We start from the raw sequence: 21241 nt of genomic DNA, 5'->3' as shown, positions 1-21241 counted from the left end.
AACTAAACAGGAACCCATGTTCTAAATAACTTTAATGGTAAATTAACAACACACTATTGATAAGTACTGTTTTTCACTTCCCAAGTCATCAGGAGCATACAGAAAGTTTGACAGTGACAATTCAGTTCCTGCACTTGAAAACAAACAAATGGGAAGCCAGTGTTACAGGCCATGGTAACATTGGAGCCACACATGAATATGGATAGCAAGAGAATACTCGTGTTTATTTTGCATGGCACTGCAACATGACTTCATCTATAGAGCTTGTGCTTGAGAATTCTACAATTCAGTTATGGAAAAAAAGGACAAAAGTCCTCTTGATGTTTTAGGTATGTTTACAATTTTTCATTGGACTCCATTCACTGATATCCTGGGCCACATTGTGTCTCATGGGCTATAGATTCCTCACACCTACTTCACTTAGAAAATGGCCTTTTCTTTTTAAGTTACATTGCTTTCTAATTGGCCAATAGGCTTGCTTTACTATGGGCTGTTTTGAGTGAAAATTTGAAAATCTACTCTCTGGAGTAAATTAGACCTCATTTGCTCTTCCAAACAAATACCAGCTTGGATGAGTCTTTAAGTCGAGTGAAGAGCTGAGAGAGTTATTAACTCTCCTTCTTATCGCTTTCTTCTTTCCCCTAGCGTACCTCTTCTGGAAGCTTCCCAGTCTCTGTCTTTCTTCAGAGCCAAGTACCTGCTAATCCTGTTCTTCTCAGGAAGCAGCAGATCAGCCACTTTGTGGGTTCTGGAAGCAGAGATGTAGCGATTGGCCAAGCAGCCATTAAAGGTCACTGAGCATCTCAGGGGAAACATCTTACAGCGTAATAACAACAATCACAGCACTATTTTGCTTTCTTCACAAGTGTCCAAGAGCTTCACCCACATTAGCTAATCTGCTCTAGAAACCAGATGCAAGTTTATCCTGCCTGAAGCTAATTTTCAACCTTTCTCAGACCACAGCAGTTCAGTTGTGCTATGGTGCTTACAGTGACTCCTTGGCGATTTCCAGTGCCCCATCTCTTGTTTGAATGAATTTCAATGTCTGTGAAATATATATTTCCTCTCTTCTTAAAAATATTTTTATTTTATGTGTATGGGTATTTGCTTATCTGCCTGCCTGTGTACCACATGCAAGTCTGGCACTTGCAGAGGCCCGAAGAGGGTGTTGGATTACACAGAACTGGAGTTACACATGGTTGTGAGCCATCATGTAGGTGATGCGAATCTAAGCCAGGTCCTCTGAAAGAGCAGCCAGTGCCCTTAATGCCTGATAGATCCCTCTAGTCCCTCCTTACTTTAAAATTTAAGTGTAAGAATAGAGGTGAAGTCTCTTTTTATTAATCAATTAACCAATTAATTAAATCACTTTATGTCCCAATCACAGCCCCTTTTCTACTCCTCCCAGTCCCACCCTCACAAGCCTCATGCTCATTACCTGCTCCCCTTTTTCATAGAGAAGGGGATACCCCATTGGTACCAACCTGTCCTGACACAAAAAGTCATAGCAAGACTAAGCACATCCTCTCTAACTGATGCCAGGCACAGCAGCTCAAAAAAGGGAAGAGAATCCAAAGACAGGCAACTGAGTGAGAGACAGTTGCCATTCAATTGTTAGGGGACCCATATGAAGAACAAGCTGTGCATCTGCTACAAATGTATAGTAGACCTAGGTCCAGCCTCTGCATGCTCTTTGGTTGGTGGTTCAGTCTCTCTGAGCCCCCACGAGTCCAGGTTAGTTGGCTCTATAGGTCTTCTTGTAGTGTCCTTGACCCCTCTTGATCCCTCAATCCTTCCACCACTCTTCCATAAGACTCCATGAGCTCCACCTAATATTTGGTTGTGGATCTCTGCATCTGTTTCCATCAGCTGATGGATGAAGCTTTTCAGGAGAGAGTTATGCTAGGTTTCTGTCTGTAAGCATAGCAGAGTGTCATTAATAGTGTTAGGGGTTCATTCTCTTCCATGGGATGGGTCTCAAGTTGGGCTAGTCATTGGTTGGCCATTCCCTCAGTCTCTGCTCCACCTTTCTACCTGCATATCTTGTAGGTAGGACAAATTTTGAGGTTTTGTGGGTGGGTTGGTGTCTCCCTCCTTCCACTGGAAGTCCCACTTGGTTACAGGTGGTGGCTGTTTCCATCTCTATACCCCAGATGCTAGGAGCTTAAGTCTTTTGATTCCAATAACACATTTCACATCACGAGGGCTAGAGATGTGGCTCAGCATTCAAAAGCACTTGCTGTTCTTTCAAAGCACCAGGGTTTTCTTCTGTTGAGTGGCTCACAACCATCTGTAATAAGTACAGGGAATCTGGTGCCATCTGGCCCCTATGAGACCTGTAACGTGTGTGTGTGTGTGTGTGTGTGTGTGTGTGTGTGTGTGTGTGTGTGAAAATTAAAAAAAATTAAAACACACCTGTATGCTGTATTTTCAAGAGCATTTCCTTGACTCTACTACCCAACAACTATGAGAACAGTTCAAAGAGAATTGTAGCCATGTGGATGTGTAAAAGTTCCAAATGCTTTTATGTGTCTGTGTTAGAGCTGGGATTTATTTGGTATTAGGACCTCTGCCTGGAAACCACTGAGCAGCAACCTACAGAGCACACCGCTGCTGTTATCTCAAAGGTGAGGCCCATATTCTGTGAGGAAGGACAAGGAGAGTAGCCTACTGATAGCCTGTGAGCCCCTAAGAGCACATATTCTGGGTGCTGGCATCATTGAGAGGCTCTTATTGTAGTACTCTACCCTGAGCAGAGTAACTGCATTGTTGGGTGTCAGATTTCTGCTCGTAATTATATTGTGAGATGAGCAAACTCAAGATTGAGGATGCTCCTCATCAACAAGCAAAGTACCGGGTAGCTGTGGGCTTATCAGTGCTGCCAATGGTTCAACCAGCACAACCAACAGTGGACATAACCCTTGCCAAGTATACTGGTATCCTCTGTCTCCTCTTGACTCTCATGATTCCCCATGGTACCCTAAAAAACCCTTCTATTTTCTACAAAGAATTCCTTATCTTTATATGTTTGTATATTATTTCTACTTAAGAGGATTTAGGTGAGAGAACAAGAAGATATGAGTTCTGTGTTCTAGAATCTAACACCTGGGATCTACTTCCTGCTCTTGTCACATAGAGATGTGCAACCTGGCTAGCTTGTTTCACACTTAGAGTTTGTTGATTTGTGGAGCAAAGTGCTGTACAGTTCAGCTGGGGACATGGATGAAACTGGGGACGTGCTCATCACTATCACTGGGGACTTAGGTTGATGGGGCAGACACTGTCTACAAGGTTTCCAGCTGGCTGAGCCAGGAGAAGAGCTCTGAAGAGTTATCTCTTTAGCACCTTTGGTGGAGGACAACCAGGCAAGTCCTCCTATGCCTGGAAGTACTCATGTGGTATCATCCACCCACAAAGGTCTGGATGGTACATTTCTCATTGGTGCCAGGAAAGCGGAGCAAGAGATGTTTGGAATTTTATCCAGTACGTAAAGTAATTAGCACCATGGCTGGCAACACTCTCTGCACTCACTTCATGCTAGCTACACTTTAGTTCAGATCTGTTATCCATAAAGCAGTGTATAGGTATTATTTTAATATATTTAAAAGTGTTGTTGGCTAGTTAATTATTGATGCATTATGCCTCTCTTTCAGAAGTCCCTAACCCTAATTTTAAAGAGAAGATTCTTAGTACATGATGCTAAGCTCAAGGTCAACATCTTGGCCAGCGACTAGAAAGACTTAGAGGGGTTTCATCAAGGAAGAACCACCTGAAGTGGTTGGAACATCCAGGCTCTTTGGTAAGAAGCATCCAGGGAGGAATTTTACCAACCACACAGTGTTTATAGCTTTTCTGTGTGTGGATGGGTTCAGTACTTGCCCATTTATTTGTTGATTTGTTGAGTTATTTATTAGCTGTTTACTGAATGTCTATATGTGCTAGGTTCTCCAGTATCACCGTTGAAGAGATGAAGATGTTGGCCTTTGTGGAGTTTGAGTTTTAATAAGAGTAGAATAGTGAAAAGAGTAGGAGATGAAACATCGGGGATTGGCCCTCATTTTCTTGCCAATTCACTGTTGTCTTTGGACCTGGCAGTATAGCAAAGGGTCTATGTGAATGTGCTGGAGAACTAGTTGGCCTGGGTTTGAGTCCCAGTCTTGCCCCTTCCTTACTGAAATGTGCAAGTTATTTTAGTTTGAAGCATCTATGTCCCCATCTACACGGGTATAAGCATGGTTGAAAATTTCACAGTTGAAGCAATCTTGGAGTGTTTACTTTCAAGAGCACTGAAGCCAGAGCTTGACATCCTGTAGGTCCTTTTGGATGTTAGCTGGTCCTATCAGAGAGGGCATTGCCTCTCTCTAATTCAGCACCACTATCAGCTGAACAAAAATTCCTAGACTCTTCTCCCTACAAAATTCTTTGAGGAAATCCAAAGCTAGTGTACATGTGACCCCGAGGACTACTGGCTATTTGTTCCATGATATTCCTCACAATCTGCCTCAGCACAGTTTTCTTATTGGGTGTCTCCTTTTCCCAGTGAAGCTTAGCATGGGATCCTTTGTCTCTTCAAAGACTTCTCTTTGCCTTACTGGTGGGTTTTGTTCGTTCCTGGAACTTTGTGCACCACTTCGATACACTTCACTGATTAAAAACATTTTCTCCATAAACTTCAACACACTGGCAAGGAATCTTTGCCACAGAAACTCCCAAGAAAGAAATTACAGGCCTCTTTATGTGTGGAGAGCAAACATTTGGGAAAGAAGCCACTTTAACTCTGGGTGTACCAACTCATAGATGCTTGAAGATGACCCTTCTTGCCACACTGTCATAGATGCCATAGTGCCTCAGTAAGTGACCTTGTAAAGCAGTATCTCTATGAACCTTCCCACACTGTGAACTAAATGCCCAAGTCTTCCTCAAATTTACATGTTGACATTTAAGCCCCTCAGAGTGATGGTTTTGGTAGGTAGGGCCTTTGGGAGGAGATTAGATCATGAGGGTAGGGCCCTCAAGACTGGGATTAGTGCCTTCATAGAAGAGGCTAGAGAGATTTTATTTCTCCCTTTTGCCACGAGGACACAGTGAGGAGACCACTGTTCATAGGGAAATGGACGGGTCTTCACTTGATGCTGAACCCTCAGCACCTTGATCTTGACTAGCAGTTTCTGGAGTGGTGAGCATGAACCTTGGTTATTCTGTCACATTAGTCCTGATAACACAGCATCTGCCACATCTGTGAGGATAACCACTCAGTGCTCACCCTGGCATGCCAGTGGGGTGTAGAAAGGAAAGTGACACCAGTCACTTAGTGACTCTATGGCAGCATGTGGGTGTGGGTTCTTGTCTCTACATCTGTGGGTCATGCAGCATGGTGTCTTGCACAGGATGTGCTGATTGCTAGTGATAGTCAGCTTCTCCTCCCCATCAAGGTGATAAGCTCCTGAGTGAACCAGACTGGGGCACATCACTCATGGCAGGTCAGCGTGACATTGCGTGAGACAGCTTGGATGAGAGCCAACACTGACTGACTTAGTTAGGGTTTTACTGCTGTGAACAGACACCATGACCAAGGCAATTCTTATAAGGACAACATTAAGTTCAGAGGTTCAGTCCATTATCATTAATGCAGGGGCATGGCAGCATCCAGAGTTCCACATCTTCATCTGAAGGCTGCTAGTGAAAGACTGATGTCCAGGCAGCTAGGGTGAGGGTTTTAAGCCCACACCCACAGTGACACACCTACTCTAACACAGCCACACTTTATAATACCGGCACTAGCCCAAGCATATACAAACCATCACCCCGACTCTCACCACTGACTTTAAGAATCTGTCTAAACTCAGCAGATCTCAGCTTCTCCTCCATAAAATTGAAGTCTAGCGTGAATGAATGACAACATGTGCCTTCTTTTTTGACTTACCGATGGTGACTATTTATTTTGTAAATAAGAGATGTGCATATTGATCTGACTGAGTCAACAAATGACAGAGCTTTAATTCTGGATAGTAACAAATTGATATCATGTAATGTTTATTGTATTTCTTGGTAGGGGAAGGAAGAGGAGAGAGGAGAAAGAAAAGGAGGGGGAGGGAAGTCAGGGGAGGAGAGAGAAGAAGAGTTCCTAGAGTTGACATCAGGTCAAAGTTTACCACAGCTCAAGGTAGACACAGCTGCAGCATCCTATCCAGGTCTCCTATACTCTTGTGAGTTACTCACATATCTGCACAAGAACATCTATTTGCATACTTGCAAACGGATGCATGTACTAGGGACATTGTTGCTCTCTGTAATTGTACAAAGCATGTTGAGGAGGAAGTCTCTCAGGGAAGTCTGCACACTACCTGCTGCCCTCACCCACTGGTTCTTTTCCCCCAACTCATTCCTCAGCTGTGATCTTTCACACTAAGAAACCTACCTTTTGTGCTGCCCATCTCCTCATACCTGTGTCTAAGAAGCCCTTCCTAAAGGCTTCCCAAGGAAGCCTGTACAGCCCTCTGCAGCTCCCAGATACACTATTGAGGTCTTTCTCCTAAGTGCCAGTGACACTGTGACTACTCACCCTGGGTCTCCAGCATCCTCACCATTATACCCAGAATGAATTCACCAGGATTTTAGCCTTTTCTATTCCTGACTCCTGGCCACCTGACACTATAGATTTATGCTGGATGCAGAGAAGGTGGAGGATGCTATGTAGAAGGGTAGAAGGGATCCTAATTTCAGTCTCCTCTCACAGCCAGACTATGAGCCCAAGAGAGCTGGGTCTCCTTGGATGCTGTTTAGATCTCTTCTTTTTCACACCCAGAGATTGGGACTTGTTGTTGCTTTCTAGGGTAGTTGGTGACCTTAGTCTGGGACAGGTGCAGCATCTCCTAGCTTCACTTTCCCCATGGCTCTCCACACACAAAAGCTCTGCCCGCAGGCTACCTGTCACAGCTGTGCCTTATTCGATGGTTGAGGCAACAGCGCCACCTCCTGGTCTTAGTGCCACAGCAGTAGTGTTCTTGGGCTCTCTTGAGTGCTCTTGTGTGCCCTCTTGTGGACTTGTGGAAGATGAGGCACAGAGAGACTTGGTTGGAGAGCCTCCCACGTGGTATCTGATTTTGTTGGCTAGTGAAGAAGAAAGCCTAGAAATTAAGGCTTTGCAACAACTTAGGTCCAGAGGGTCAGAGGCAAAGCTTCGATAAGTTTCCAGACCCACATGAGATCTTATATTCTCTGGTGACAAATATAGAAGTGGAGAGAAAGGAGTTATGGAACATGGTGGGAAGGAGCTGAGATAGAAGCAAGGTAGGGGGAAAGAGGAGAGAGTGTTGTTCTGTCCCATTCTGGAGCCACCAAAAAGACCAGTGCAAAGGAGCTAGCCTTTCCCCAGGAGGCGTTCCATGGCATGTTCAGTTCCCTGTTTGAACTGATGGGCCCTCTGTGTTATTGGCAATAATTAGCTGTCCCTGGCTGGGGCTCAGCCTCGGCTCCTGTGTCAGCCATATAAGAATCTCAGTGTCTTGGGAACGTGAGCTAGGCTTGAAATATACTTCCCTGAAAGGCTTATTTTGTTTGGGGACAAGTCTCATACCAATCTGTCCTGCCAAGAAATTACTGCTATTAAACTGTTGGTTTTCATTGCTGTCAAACACAATCTTCCCAGGAAAGTACTAGGCAGTTGCCCTTGAAGGCCTGCTGGAAGAGAAGGCTTTTGCCTTTGTGGGGCTTCCCTAGACCCCTTCTGGGGAATTAAACACAACAGAAACATTTTAGGATGGCCGTAGACAGTGCAGCTGAGCCAGTCATCCTTGGGGTTCCCTCACCAGGGGTCTGCTACCTACAAGGCCCCCATCTCATAGGTCCCTGGGGCGACCAAATTGAGACCTATGGCCCTAAGTACAGCTTCGTTTTGATCATTTTTTTGCCTTTACTCTTTGTTCCAAATGCACACAGTCCTGCAGGGTCCGGCCTAGCATAGAGGTAAGGAAGAATGGGGAAACAGTATTCCAGCAGTATTTGTTCAGCACTGGACTAGTGTAGGGACACTGGCACAAATAAATACAGTGGCTTCCTTTCCAGGATGCCTCTCAAAATGTCCGGGAAAGCAAAGAGGGCAACATTTTATTCTGTTGCCATTATTTTCTTATTTAATTTGATCTTGTTTATTGTAAAATTTACTATATTGCAAAGACATCTAAAATTCAAAATATGGCCAGAAAAATTGCTACTTCAGACCATCCAATAAGGAGGGGTTACTGCTAGATATGGAAGACAACGATTCTCTAAGCAGGTCTTTCCATTTTTTTTCCCTTTCTGTGGTGTCAGGGAGTTGGTCTATTTTTAAGGACCTTTATCATTTTAGCTTTTGAAAGAAAGCATTTTTTAAAAAAATCAAACCAGAGAAGCAGAGTACATGATGCTGTGTAGAGGCTAAGGGGCCGGAGGAAACCACAGAAGCAGAGTAGATGATGCTGTGTAGAGGCTAAGGGGCCGGAGGAAACCACAGAAGCAGAGTAGATGATGCTGTGTAGAGGCTAAGGGGCCGGAGGATTCAGGAGATGTTGGCCTCATGACACAGACTTTCAGATAACTTTACAGGGCCAACCACATCACATAGTATTATTATTAAGCATATTATACATTTGAAAATTACACGTAGTATACATTTTAACTGTTCTCATTGCAGAGGTAGAACTGGGGGATAATATATATATCTTAAATACTATAATTTATCCAGTTCCCAATTCATAATATCATAATGTAATTCTTTGTTCCCCAAAACACTCCTTTAATGTTCAATTTAAAAATTTTGCAAAATGTAGCATGGTATAGTATATTTCAATATAAAATGCAATTATGCAAATCCACTGCTGGTAAGTATTATGAAGGAAAATTAGGCATGTCAGTATTACAGCTATAAAGGATGCCATCTTTTAGACAGAATAGTCCAGACAGTGGTCTCTAAGAAGGTAGTGGTGAGGCAGAGAGAATAGTGAGGAATGAGCCATTGGACCATTCTGAGCAGAGGAATGATTCAGGGGAGTGCTTGGTTTGCTTGAAGATAATAAGGAAACTGGGTAGAGTTGAGACATGAGACCATATCTAGGAATCTGTCTCAGACTTTGATTCTAAGAAGCATCCCTGAATCAGTGGTGAGCAAGCTAGGCTCTGTGAATCCCTGTGCCCCTAGTCTCTACCGGAAGATGGTCTAAAGACATGCACTAATCTGTATAAGAGGCAGAAGTGTGTGGTGATCAGAGGTGTGGGCTAAGTATCAAATGAATACTCAGGGGCTGGGGGCACACAACTTAGAGGGAGCATTTGTCTAGCCTCTGCGAGATGCCATTGCAAGTGGAGAGTGTGTGGCACGTGAACGCGCTAGTCTGAAGGAGTTCTAGAGATGAGGAAAAGACGGGGGCACTTAAGCACATCTGGATGAACAGGGACACTTTAAATTGGATCTTGAGAAGAATGTCCATCTAGTTAAGAAAGAGTGGGCAGTGAAGGAGAAGAAAAGAGTAGGTATGGCTTAGTTGGTAAATGAGCCAAACTGTCTCATAATGGAGTATTGGGACCCAAAGTCAGGGAACAGACTAAGGAGGAAGGAAGCAGGAAGGTGTCCTCTTTCCAAAGCTAGATAAGCTTTGCTCCTTAATCCGAAGTCTCATCCAGGGTCAAAGTGACCAGGACTCTGATGCTATGATTTGAAGAGAGGTTAATGGGCTCCCTAGAGACTTCATCCTCTCCAAGTGCCGAAAGGGATGGTTACCTCATAGGTCAGTGGACCCACTTGCCCTTGAATCAAGCAGTCTTGTCCCTGGGGCTGGCTTGGAAAGAATGGAGGCTTAGCACTGCCCTGAGTGCATGTCCTCTACCATGTGAATGGTTGTCTTTGCATTCCATCCAAGGCTTCAGGTGATTCTGGGTCTTACGACCAGGGATCATCTAACAACGAATATGGCTACCAAAAATGAGGATGCCCTGATTCTAGCCCTGTATCCTCCTCTCCCAGAGATGATGGTGTATAAGTCTCCAACTCACCAGAGCACAGACTGGAGTATGGGGCATGATCCCTGAGAACTGTGGATATGAAAGGTGTCCACGGTTGAGTGTGCTAGGCCATGGCTGCCAGCAGCACTCTGGTGTCTGCCTGCTGCCACCATCTATGAGATAATGTCTCTCCATTTTGGGATGGTGACATAGTTACATCAGATTTCAATGGCCAGTGTTCACATTCCAGGTTTGAGACTAGCGTGACAGCAGAGAAACCTGAGCTGAGAAGGACATTCTCGGACTCCAGAATCACAAACCCGACAAGGAAGGGAATCTGATCAGAAAGCATCACCATTTGGGTTATTTTAACGCCTGGATTTGAGCTGCCCTTTCACCGGAGCCCCTTCCATCACAGGGCTTTGGTGCCAGGTGACCCTGGAAGATGACTTTCACTTGTTTGGAATTGGAGAACAAGGTTACGTTTGCTGGCAGCACACCACAAGGTGTACAGACACTGTGGGGAGCTGGAGCCCTGGGTCTGGCCTGGTTGTCTGTGCTCAGTGTGCAGCTGACAATGGGCATGGCCACAGTCTAGGATTTTGCAGCAATGCTGGGATGCAGGAAGAATGAGCCTCTTCTCCATGTCCAGGTCCTGAAATCCCTCCCTGAGCCTAGGCACTGTGTGGTATGGAGTGCATCTAGGCATGGCCTTTGATCACTCTGAACTTGTAACATAGAGAAAGGAACCTTACTATGGCCTTTGAGAGGTCTCTGTTATCCCATCAGCCAACTTGTAAAGCAGGAAGTATTTGCGAACTTGTTATTCACCAAACATTTTGTTGTGGAAAGTTGGCCTTCCCGCACTCCACGTAGTCTACATACTCAGGGAGAGCACATGGAAACAAGAGACCTACATACTCAGGAAACCACAAATCCTCCAAATTTCAAGTGGTCTGCTGTTCTGGGTCACCACCATGGAAATATGACCCCAGGAAAGGTCAAGGAACAGTGGTCAACAGCTAGCATACAACTGTACAATGAGTTACGAGGATGTAAGGGTAAAAGATCCTTTCCCCAGAGAACTGGGACAGTCATATGGGAAAAGAGTGCCTAGCTTGTAAATTAAAAATCAGAAGAACCTGTGCAGAGGCATGAGCTGCAAGGCGGCTTAACCGAGTGGTGCCCTTGCTACTGGACCTATTATGGAGCAGTAAGCCTGTGGAGTTGTTCTTCCCTGGAAAGTGGAGACTGAGGTTGGCATCTACTTGTTACAGCTAACATTGGTGTAGGGCAGCAGGAACATCCATCATTGCATTAGGGCATGGAAGGGTCAGGTTCCAGGCTTAGTTTTGCCAATGATAATAATGGATGTGTACTACACACCACTGCCAGATGTTGTCCTTACATGCACTGACTCACTTAGATTTCCTGCCAGTCCATCTCTGTGAGATAGCACCATGCTTGTTCCCATTTCACAGATAAGGAATCTAAGCTGCAGAGTGTCTACATGATTTACCCATGGATCCTGGGCTAGCCACTGGCAGAGTTGGTGTGCTCCTTGGCTGTTTGTTGGCATAGCCCTTTAAAGTCTCCAATCCCTGTCCAATGGAATAGCAAACCTGTGCCAATGATAAACTGCCTTTCAGATTTTCCTTTAGTCAAACAAAGACATGGATGACTCTTAAATTGCCTGAAAACTGTTGATAAGATCTAAGTTGGATGGTAGATAGGAAATACTTTGTGACTCAGGAAACCCTATACACATTTGAAATATATACCTCAAAAAATGATCAAAAGATAAAATGATATGGGTAGTTGTACAAAATACTAGTGTAAGCCCCATGGATCCACACCCCATCTCTCTGGGGAAAGGTCAATTGAAGGTAAGGTTCTTTTATTTCATGAACATTTGGCATCAGAACTGTATGGCATCCCAAATCATCAGGACTGTATGAGGTTCAGAGAAGAAAAGTACAGGAAAGAACTTTTCCTTTGAGGAGCCTAGAAGAGCCAAGCCAACCACATTCCTCTTTAAGATGTTCTTTCTCTCTTTAACTTTTTGTTATGCTTTTCTTCCTTTCCTAGGTTGAGACCCACATGAACTTGAAGAAAACTAGTAAAAAGCCAAACTGAACACAATCACCATCCATTCATCCTATGACACACTTTGGAGACCATCATCATTGTTCCAAGACTGGGCTGGGTCCAACTCTAATAAAGTTGTGAGGTGGGACAAGGGCTGCTATGGTTCCATCCAACCTCTGTGTATGCAAGAAATCAGAGACTGAGTTGGTGAGATTACTAGTCCACAGTTCCTAGCAGTGGTGAAGTCCGCCATTCCCATAACAGGAAAACAAGTTTCTCTGTAGAGAGAACATCTTGTGCATTGTATGGACATATCACCTGTCAATTAAGAAGCCTATGACCTATAGCTTAGGCAGGAAATAGAAGGTGGGACATTGGAAGGAGAAAGAATTCTGGGAGAGAAGGAGGCAGGAGATTTGCTGGAAAGATGTGATGAGCTGGACTCATGGTATCTGAGTGCAGGTAACCAGCCACGTGGCAGAATGTTGGCTAGAACAAATGGGATATTTTAAGTTATATCTAGTCAGAGAAGAGCCTACCTATATGGTCAAGGCATTTGTAAATATATTTTGAATCTGAGTCTTAGTTCTGGGAGCATGGGGCTGGGACAATTCTGGAAGGACTGGGGTGAGTAGGAATTTATTAAAGATTCATGGTGTGCCCTATGTCAGCCACAAAGCACAATACATGGTTTTGCTTTTCAGCTCATCTCTCAAACAGCCCATCTTTTCCTTTGTGTTGCCTGAGAGCTGAATATGGATAATCTACCAGGGTCTCATGGGTACTATTAGTCATCTGTCTTCCTTTGGCAAGGACATGCTTCCCTTTAGGTTTGAAAAACAGTACATGCTTATTGTGCTGGGTACTTTTATGAGCAGGAAGAACCACTTGTAGCTATTAGATGGCACACATACACCAAAAAGCATTACAAAATAAACCAATTGTTAGAAAGCCCTTTGGTCGTGGGATTGAGGTCGGTCTGGTACTGAAAATGAACCTGCCCCTTCTTTGAGCCTATTTGACGCCCCCCATGGTATCAAGGTCCTTTCACCGCAGCAGCTGAGAGATTTTGCAGCTGGATATGTGATTATGAGGTGACTAGAGGGAAGAGCTGTCAGCCTGAGATCCATTTCCACCTTGGATCAGACAGGCTGACTCAAAAGCCTTGGTGACAGAGGCTAGCCGGTTACTGTGGCAACAGCTCAGGAGCTCAGAAAGTTTCAGAGAGAAGCAACTGAAGCTGTGAAAGTTGGTTGAGAGCCCCACTTATGCGAGAAAGGTGACATGGCCTCCTCTCTCTGATATCTTTTCATAGAAGAAGGGAGTCCTAGGGGAAGCAAAGCCTGATGCTCCTCCCTTTCTTGCTCAGAACAGGGTATTCTTGCTTTGTCTAGTTAGTTGAAGGGGCCATGGGTACACAGGGGCTCTTACATCTATAAGAAGCTGGGAAGAAAAACCTCCAGATGGCACTGAGCTTTCTAAGTCCACCAGAAGGAAAGAAAGGTGTCCATTGCCATAGGACACGTATGCATCATGTAATGTTGCACAAAGTGTGTCATCAATGTCACTATCCCCAGTGAGGGCAGAGGACTGAGTCTGGCAATTTGCTATGTGACAGAATATGCAAGGAGGATTCTGGGAGCCAGGCATACTGTTCAGTGCTGGAGAGACTGTACATCAGTCTGCTTATGAGGAGTTTACAGCCCAGAAGGGAAGACAGATGTTGTAGACAGTCTGCAGACAGACTTGAAAGGAACTCTGCCAACTGGGTACCTCTCCGTGAAGACAGCCATGTGTGTTTCAAGCAGGTTTCTGAAGATAATCTCTCAAAGGAATCTCTTTATCAACATGGCCCATCAGCAGGCACACAGGAGAGATGCAGAGCAGTTTTGCTTTCACATGTCACCGTGTTCTACCCAAGTCCTAATTGCCCAACATTGGTTCACATCTTTAGACAGTTTCTCTAAGAGGTTCAACCTGTATTAACAACTGGGGTGGGATGCACTGATGGAAACAGCTTCATCAGTGTTTCTAAAGGCTGTGGTACCCAATCCAGCATCAAGGCAGTTCTCACAGCAGAATGCTCAACATTAAAGCTACTGAGGTTTAGAATCTGAAGTAAAAATCAAGAGAAGCTAAACTCCAGCCTTGTGAAAAATGTGCATGATGGAGAGAGTTCAGCAAAAACACTTCCCCCTAACCATAACAGAGCCTCTAATTTCACTGGGCCCACCTTCTCCCAGTAGACTACCAACTGAAGAAACGTGAGACATATCCTTAAGCAGATGGCCACAATAACTATCAGAAAGATATTGGGGTGTTCAAGTCAACCATGAAGAGAAGATATGCTGAGAAAATTTCGATTTTGGGGGCTATACAAGGGAAGGAGACAGAGTTAGAAAGAACTTGTACATTTCTCCTTCTGTTGCTGTGTGCCTAGTTTTAAAGAACATGACTCTAAAATCCTAGAGAGGAACTGGACAGACGGAACCATCAGCTCAAGGCTGGTTACTACAAAAGGAACTAAATCAGGAAAATTCCTATCATTTGGGAAAAACCCACAGAAACCACAACCCCACAAAGAACTCGGTTCATTCTTCCATTCCTCAAGCTACAGGGTATACAGTTGTAGAAACACAAGCGCTTGCCTCAGTGTCTCCAGAGTGCTAGAAAGAAGGATCCAGTTCTGTTGTTAGCAAGCAGAAAGCTCGCTGCCATCACTGCTGGGTTGGCACATGTGCATCATTACCCTCTGATCTGTCCTATACATGCATAGACACTGCACACAGGTGCATCTCTGCAAGTGACACACTCTCCTCTCACATGTTACAACAGCAGATTATTCTACATCATCCAAATAGTCTGAGGAAATGTTATGGGTCCTCACCCATGTGCAAGACATTCAGTGTGGGCTGGGGCGGGTCTGGTATTAATTATCCAGTGCTCTCCATTGGAATAAGTGGTTAATCCCAAGGAGGTTTACACTGGAGAATGACCAACCTGCCCCAAGGGTGGATACAGAATCAGCCTTGGCTGCATACGATTTCCCATCATGTGCTGTGCAAATGTGTCCTGGAACAAGGAACAGGCATTATTCCACAGCAGACAAATGCCTTATGCAAGTGTTCTCCAACACAGAACCCAAGCACTGAGGTGTCTAGATTCCTTTTATGAAAACCAATATTACCTTGATTCTCTGACTCACTGAACTTTCTTCTTCATCCTTCTACCTGCTCTTTCCTCTTTCCCATCACTGGCTTGGGGGCTGCAGACCACCTGATTCTGCAGACTTGGAGACAGGTGACCTTGTCCCTACAGACCTTACACAGGTGGCCAGATGGCTTGGGTCCCTTAGTTTTCAGTGTATGGCAGTGGTCTCATTTTGATCTGGGTTTGGACACATAGCTACAGCAGTAAACACAGCATAGAAGATAGCAAACATCCATAGGAGTAAGGAATTTGTAGTCTCCTAACTTTAAAAATAACACTTTGACTTTGAAGGGTTTCCTGTGTGGTATCATGGATGGTGCTTTGATACCATGTGAGAAGGTGTGTGAGACAGGACACTAAACCTGGAGCCATAGGAACCCAAGGACCATGTTCAGAAACTCAGACAGTGAGTAGAAGTGGAGATTGTCTTTCTTTTCTCATCTTGGTAGCGGCTTTCCTTCCAGATAGTTGGGTGTGGGAAGGTGTGTACAATGTTTTCTTCAGGTGGACATGGACTGTTTGATACCAGTGAACTTGTAAATGCAAGCAAGGGAGTCAGTGGCGACCCTGGCTTTAAAAAACATTTTCATGGCAGGGCCCACTCATTTGTTGTTGTTGTTGCCTGGTTGGTTTGTTTGGTGTGGGCGAAGCAGGATAGTAGCATATGTGTGTAATGTCAGCTCTGGGAGATAGAAGCAAGAGGATTGATAACTTTGAGGTCAGCCTAGACTACAGGTTTTGAACCTTCTGTGGCCTATATGCTTACACCTCACGCAGTACATCCTAAACTTGTACAGGTGCTTGCTTAGGACACACAAGCACTGACTTCTGTTATTTGATATTTGCTGTGACTGAGGACATAGTAAGGTCTTAACAATGAAAATTTGCCACCCACCTTTGTTTCTGTGTCTGTCTCTTCTCTTGAAAATTACTTCTTTGGAATTATTCACATATTTTACATCTTAGGGTTAATAAACATAATCTCCAAATAAATAGCATTTATGTTGTACCAACTATACAATAGCTATATATCTATATACATATAGACAGACAGACAAATAAACAGGAATACAGTGGGAACTAAGGAGACACTTGCACTCACTGCCCTCAGTTAACTTTATGGAAGACAATATGTGTATGAGGTTTAACTGCAGAGATAATGTAAATAACCCAGAAGGAGAGAGACAGTTGTGTCTGTAAGACTACATGATACTTTATTGGAGAAGATGAGACATGAATTGGTCCTGACAGGTGGAGGGGGAAGCCACAGGCCCACATGGAATGTGGCCAGGAATCAGGTAATCTTCCCAGTGGAAACAAAAACAAGGAAAGAGGACAGAGGCTAGAAAGAATCTGAGAAGAGCATGTTGTTTAAGGCAGAATACAAACCTCAAGATTTCTGTAAAGCTTTCTCACCTACCTTCCTGCCTCAACCATCTCCATCAGAGTCTACTCCCAGGAAAAAGTCCTACGATCACACAAACTGTGGCCCTTCCAGGGGCCCAGGAAGCCTTAATGAAAGGTACTTTCTTGCTACTTGAAATAATTGTTCTCCAGGATAATAGATGGTTGTTTCAGCACAAGCGTGACATGACGAGGAGAAGGAGCTAGTCTGCTCTCATGTTGCTGCAATTGGAATTCACAGGAGTGGCACTAATAAAGGCTGTGAATTGTAGAAGAGATTTCCTGCCTTAAGCAAGATCTATTTTTCCTGGTGGCATGATATGACACACAGGCACTTTATACACAGCCTCAAGGCTAATCTTCTAGTAGCCATGAGGACAGAACAGCTCCACCGCAAGGGGTACAGTGAAGGGAGTCAGTGGACTGGTATGGTCTCCAAACCCACCCTCATAGGCAAGTCATAGCTTCTGTGAAAGAGTCTCTCTCTTTTTAACATTTTATTTTAATTCTCTCTCTCTCTCTTTCTCTCTTTCTCTCTCTCTCTCTCTCTCTCTCTCTCTCTCTCTCTCTGTGTGTGTGTGTGTGTGTGTGTTTGTGTGTGTGTGTGTGCAGTTATCTCAAGAGTCCAGAAGAGGTCATCGGATCCCTTAGGTCTATAGTTCTAGGTGGTTGTCAGCTGTCCAACCAGAGCACTGGGAACTGAACTCCGTCTTCTGGAAGAGCAACAAGCACTCTTAACCCCTGAGTCATTTCTCCAGTTCCACGTTAGTCCCTTTATTTGTTCTGAGAGACTCCTGAGCTTGGTTTTCCCCCAACTACCCTCATGAATCAAAGTTCCTGGGGGTAATATTAGCCAATTCTCCCTTGCATGTAACATCTAAGTGCAGTGGAGACACTGAGTAATGGAGCCAGCAGGAAAGGCCCCAGTGTGGTTTATCCACATGTAGACTTATTTATTGGCTACCACTGTAACACTTTAATACTAAAATTAGCTTCTATTTTATAAACAAACATTGTTGACCACAGGGGCTACTTTGGGTGAAGTAGATAATCTTACTTAAGGAGATGGTTTTTAGTTGGTTGGTTTTGGTTGGTACTTATGATCACAACACTTTGGAAATAAAAAGGAGGAAGTTCAAGATTAGCCTAGTCTACGTAGAGACATGTCTTAAGATGCAAGTCATGTTCTCTACATTTGGATCTCGATTCAGTTCCTCCTTCTTTCCCATTTATTATACCTCCCAGTCCCCAACTGTTTCCATTTCAAAACCTATAACACTTAGTTCTGTAGACATGCCTGCAGGTAAGGGGCAAAGGCAGAAAGCAGAAAATATTTGGAGAAATCCAATGCCACATTGGTGAGGACATATTAGAAGCTGTTCTCATCCTCTTCCTCTAATCTTGTTCTGCTCCAGAGAGGCAGAGTTGCCATGGGTCTTTGTTCAGGTGAGTAGTGCTGAGGAGGCAGCCAGAAGCCTCAGTTACAGTGGGAACAGCTCTGTGGACCTGCCAGGTGACTTGGTGTGCACAGCATCTCTGCTCATTCGTTGTTGCCACCTTGCTGCAGGAATGGGTCCTAACCAATTTCATTTGTTTCTTTCATGGTATTTGAACTCCCTTTTGCTTTTGGATTTTTAAATGATATGTTTATGTGGATATCTTGACAGGAGAATGTGCACGTGCCAGTAGTCTAAAAGTGATGTTCAATCTCCTGGGGCTAGAGTTACTGGCTGTTTGTGGGCTGCCTGACATGGGTGCTGGGAGCTGATCTCTGGTTCTTTGCAGGATAGTACTCAATCATTGAGCCATCTCTCCAGCAACCTGGGTGGGTTTAAAAAGATTGTTAATGTTTTCTGTGCAATGGGGATGATCAGGTAAGGTTCAGGATGTGGGGGGATGCCTGCAGCAATGCTTTCCTCCTGATGCTCTTCTGAGAAATTCTTTTCTTTCTTATTTTTTGTTTCTGTAGTGATACATGCTTGCTAGCTGAACTTCATCCTTCAGTGGTTCCATTCTCTTGTCCACAAAGGCAGTGACTGTCCTATGATTTCTGGCATTTCCAGTGGTAAAAGAAACAGAGGAGGCCAAATTATAGCAGAGCTCATCCAGCTGGGCCTTCAACTACAAATACATTATAGCTCCCCTCTTTGCCAATGACCGGCCCTTCCCTGGTGCCCATCCTTTCCTATCCAGGACAGACTAGCCTTCATTAATAGGCAAGTCAATGCTGTGGTAGGAAGGACACATGACAGGTGCTACTGGGGTCTCTGAAGGAACCCTTTCATCTGCCTCCTCAGCCAAAGGGTGAGAACTGTGTCATCAAAATCTCATAACACGACATTTACATTTTTCCTAGGTCTCATTCAGGACTACCAAGTCAAAATTAGCCTTTCTTTTCTTTTCTTTTCTTTCTTTTTTTTTTTTTTTAAAGAGAAACAAGATTCCAGGTGAACTGTAAGCACAACAGTTTAAGAAGTACTCTTCTAACTCACTGGACAGGATCTGCAAACTACCGCTCATGGATTATGTCTGGCCAGCTGCCTGTGTTAATTCACACTTTTCTGGAACACAGTTCACTTAGTTATGAATTGTTGCTGGCTGTTTTCAGGCTACCATGGAAGAACTGAGTGGTTACAGCTTAGGATGCAATCACGATGCCTGAAACATTTGCTTTCTGATCCTCTACAGAAGCTTTCTGGCTACTGTGTTAGGCTCGAGAGGCTTCAGAAAATGAGAACCTGGTTAGATCTTGCTTTGTAAGACAAACGGCAGCTTAGTACAGTGGTTACATAAGGGTGTCTGGAGAGGACTGATGAGATTTATATCTAGGCTCTGTCACTTCCTTGCAAGTAACTGGTAAGTCATGTGTCAATATAGGTGTCATGCTCCTTATCTATAAAATAGAACATGGCAGAACTTAACCTGACAGTATTGACTTCTGGATAAACAATAATATATGCAGTGCTTCAAGCAATGACTTCAACAATGGCAGCTCTTAAACTTCCATGGAGACTTATGGGTAGAATGACTCCCGAGGGAGGCACTGTCTATCAATTGCTTCTTTCTTGATAAAGTCTAATCTTATCTGTCTGGCCTTCATTTAGTATGTGCCGTGTCCTTGGGAGCAAAGTACTACTGAAAGCCAACCATTCTTAATAGGACTTTCACTGAGGGCCGGGGTGATAAGTAAGATTCCTGGAGGGCTTCCTGAATGGATCCCCCATTCTTTGAAAGAGATGCCCTATCCTTTCAGGCAGTAGGTCTGGATGCAGTGTCAGGAAGCATAGTGAGAGCGGATCAGGGACTCTCAGGACAGACCTCAACTGTTTAAGATGGGAGAGCAGAAAAACAAACAACGAAACGGCTCTTGTGAGGTCCCAAAGTGGTTGAGCCAGTGAGCCCCTAGGACTCATTAACTTATGTCGCTGACTTTATGGAAGAAAATGCAATGTTCCTAGGCTGTCGAGAACAGCCTAACTCACACAGCCAGGGACTGTGTTTACATCGTCACCCCATCTAGGACCTAACAGCTGTTAAGTGCTAAGAGCAAAGGAAGACTGGTCTTTGGAAAGGAATGGACTGAGTAAAGCAGTGGAGGACTCAGGAAGATCTGGGTTCTACAGATGAAGGCCACAGATGGAGTGGCACCCCACATGCATGAGGGAGGCATTACTAAATGTGTGAGTGTACACACACCTCTAGGCACTCTTGGTAGAAATGTAGCTATGACACAGAGCAGTGTGAAGGTGCTTCAAGTATTCAAACACAACTATATCACTAGCAATCTTACTTTAGAGATCTTAAAAAAAAGTCTTGAATGCATGGATTCACAGAAATGCTTACAGTCCTCTTTCCATGGCATTTACAATAGCCAAGAAATGAAAGCAGCCTAAATGTCCACCACTGGACAAATAGATGAAGAAAATGCAGTGTATCCATAAGATAGAGCATTAGTGAGTCTAAGAAGGAACTTTTCACATGCTGCAGCAGAGATGAACCCGAAGCCATAATGCCAAGTGAAGTAAGCCTGTTACAGAGCACACACTACACAACTCTACTCACTTGTAGGGTATAGATGCACATACACATAATGTGGAATGGCGACCATCAAATCCAACACCACCAGGGGACAGGAGAGCTTGCTGTTCACTGAGTATAAAGTTATACACAATGGAAATCTAGAGATGCGGTGTGCAACAGTGTTCATAGAAAAAACTCCATGGCACCCTTACAATAAAATATCATGTTATATGCTAGAAACTTCAAAATGGCAGTCAGGGCAACATCCATTAATATTAAATTCTCACATTTCCTATGCTTGGATTTAGGAGAGTGTTTTCCTTCTAGGTTGTATAAAACCTAATCCAGAAGTTTGGAAATAAAAATCATGGGCTACTATACATTACACTTATATAAAATTATATAATTACATACAGTGATCTTGAACTTTAATAAATAACAGCAAGGATGGCATTTAGAAATTGCCAGAAAGAGTATCTACCCATCTCTCATCTTTTTACAAATGTGCAATCAAGGCAGAATGGGTGTTGGTTTTATTTCAGGT

The 21241-nt window shown here is 44.1% G+C and overlaps 1 protein-coding gene across 1 annotated transcript in view; it reads right to left on the bottom strand.

Annotated features, from left to right (window-relative positions):
- Window positions 1-16468: 16468 nt before the first annotated feature.
- The window catches only part of Snx19 (sorting nexin 19), a 44371-nt gene continuing 39598 nt past the window's right edge, over window positions 16469-21241 (bottom strand). Inside the window, exon 11 of the mRNA XM_031343587.1 lies at window positions 16469-18727. Within this exon, the coding sequence (XP_031199447.1) occupies window positions 18628-18727 (100 nt within the window). The 3' untranslated portion in view covers window positions 16469-18627. The remainder of the gene's footprint in view (window positions 18728-21241) is intronic.

Source organism: Mastomys coucha, unplaced genomic scaffold (assembly GCF_008632895.1).
Source record: "Mastomys coucha isolate ucsf_1 unplaced genomic scaffold, UCSF_Mcou_1 pScaffold23, whole genome shotgun sequence".
In the NCBI taxonomy this organism is placed as follows: domain Eukaryota; kingdom Metazoa; phylum Chordata; class Mammalia; order Rodentia; family Muridae; genus Mastomys; species Mastomys coucha.
Note: the sequence above shows the minus strand (reverse complement) of the source record. Positions and strands in the feature narration are given on the sequence as shown.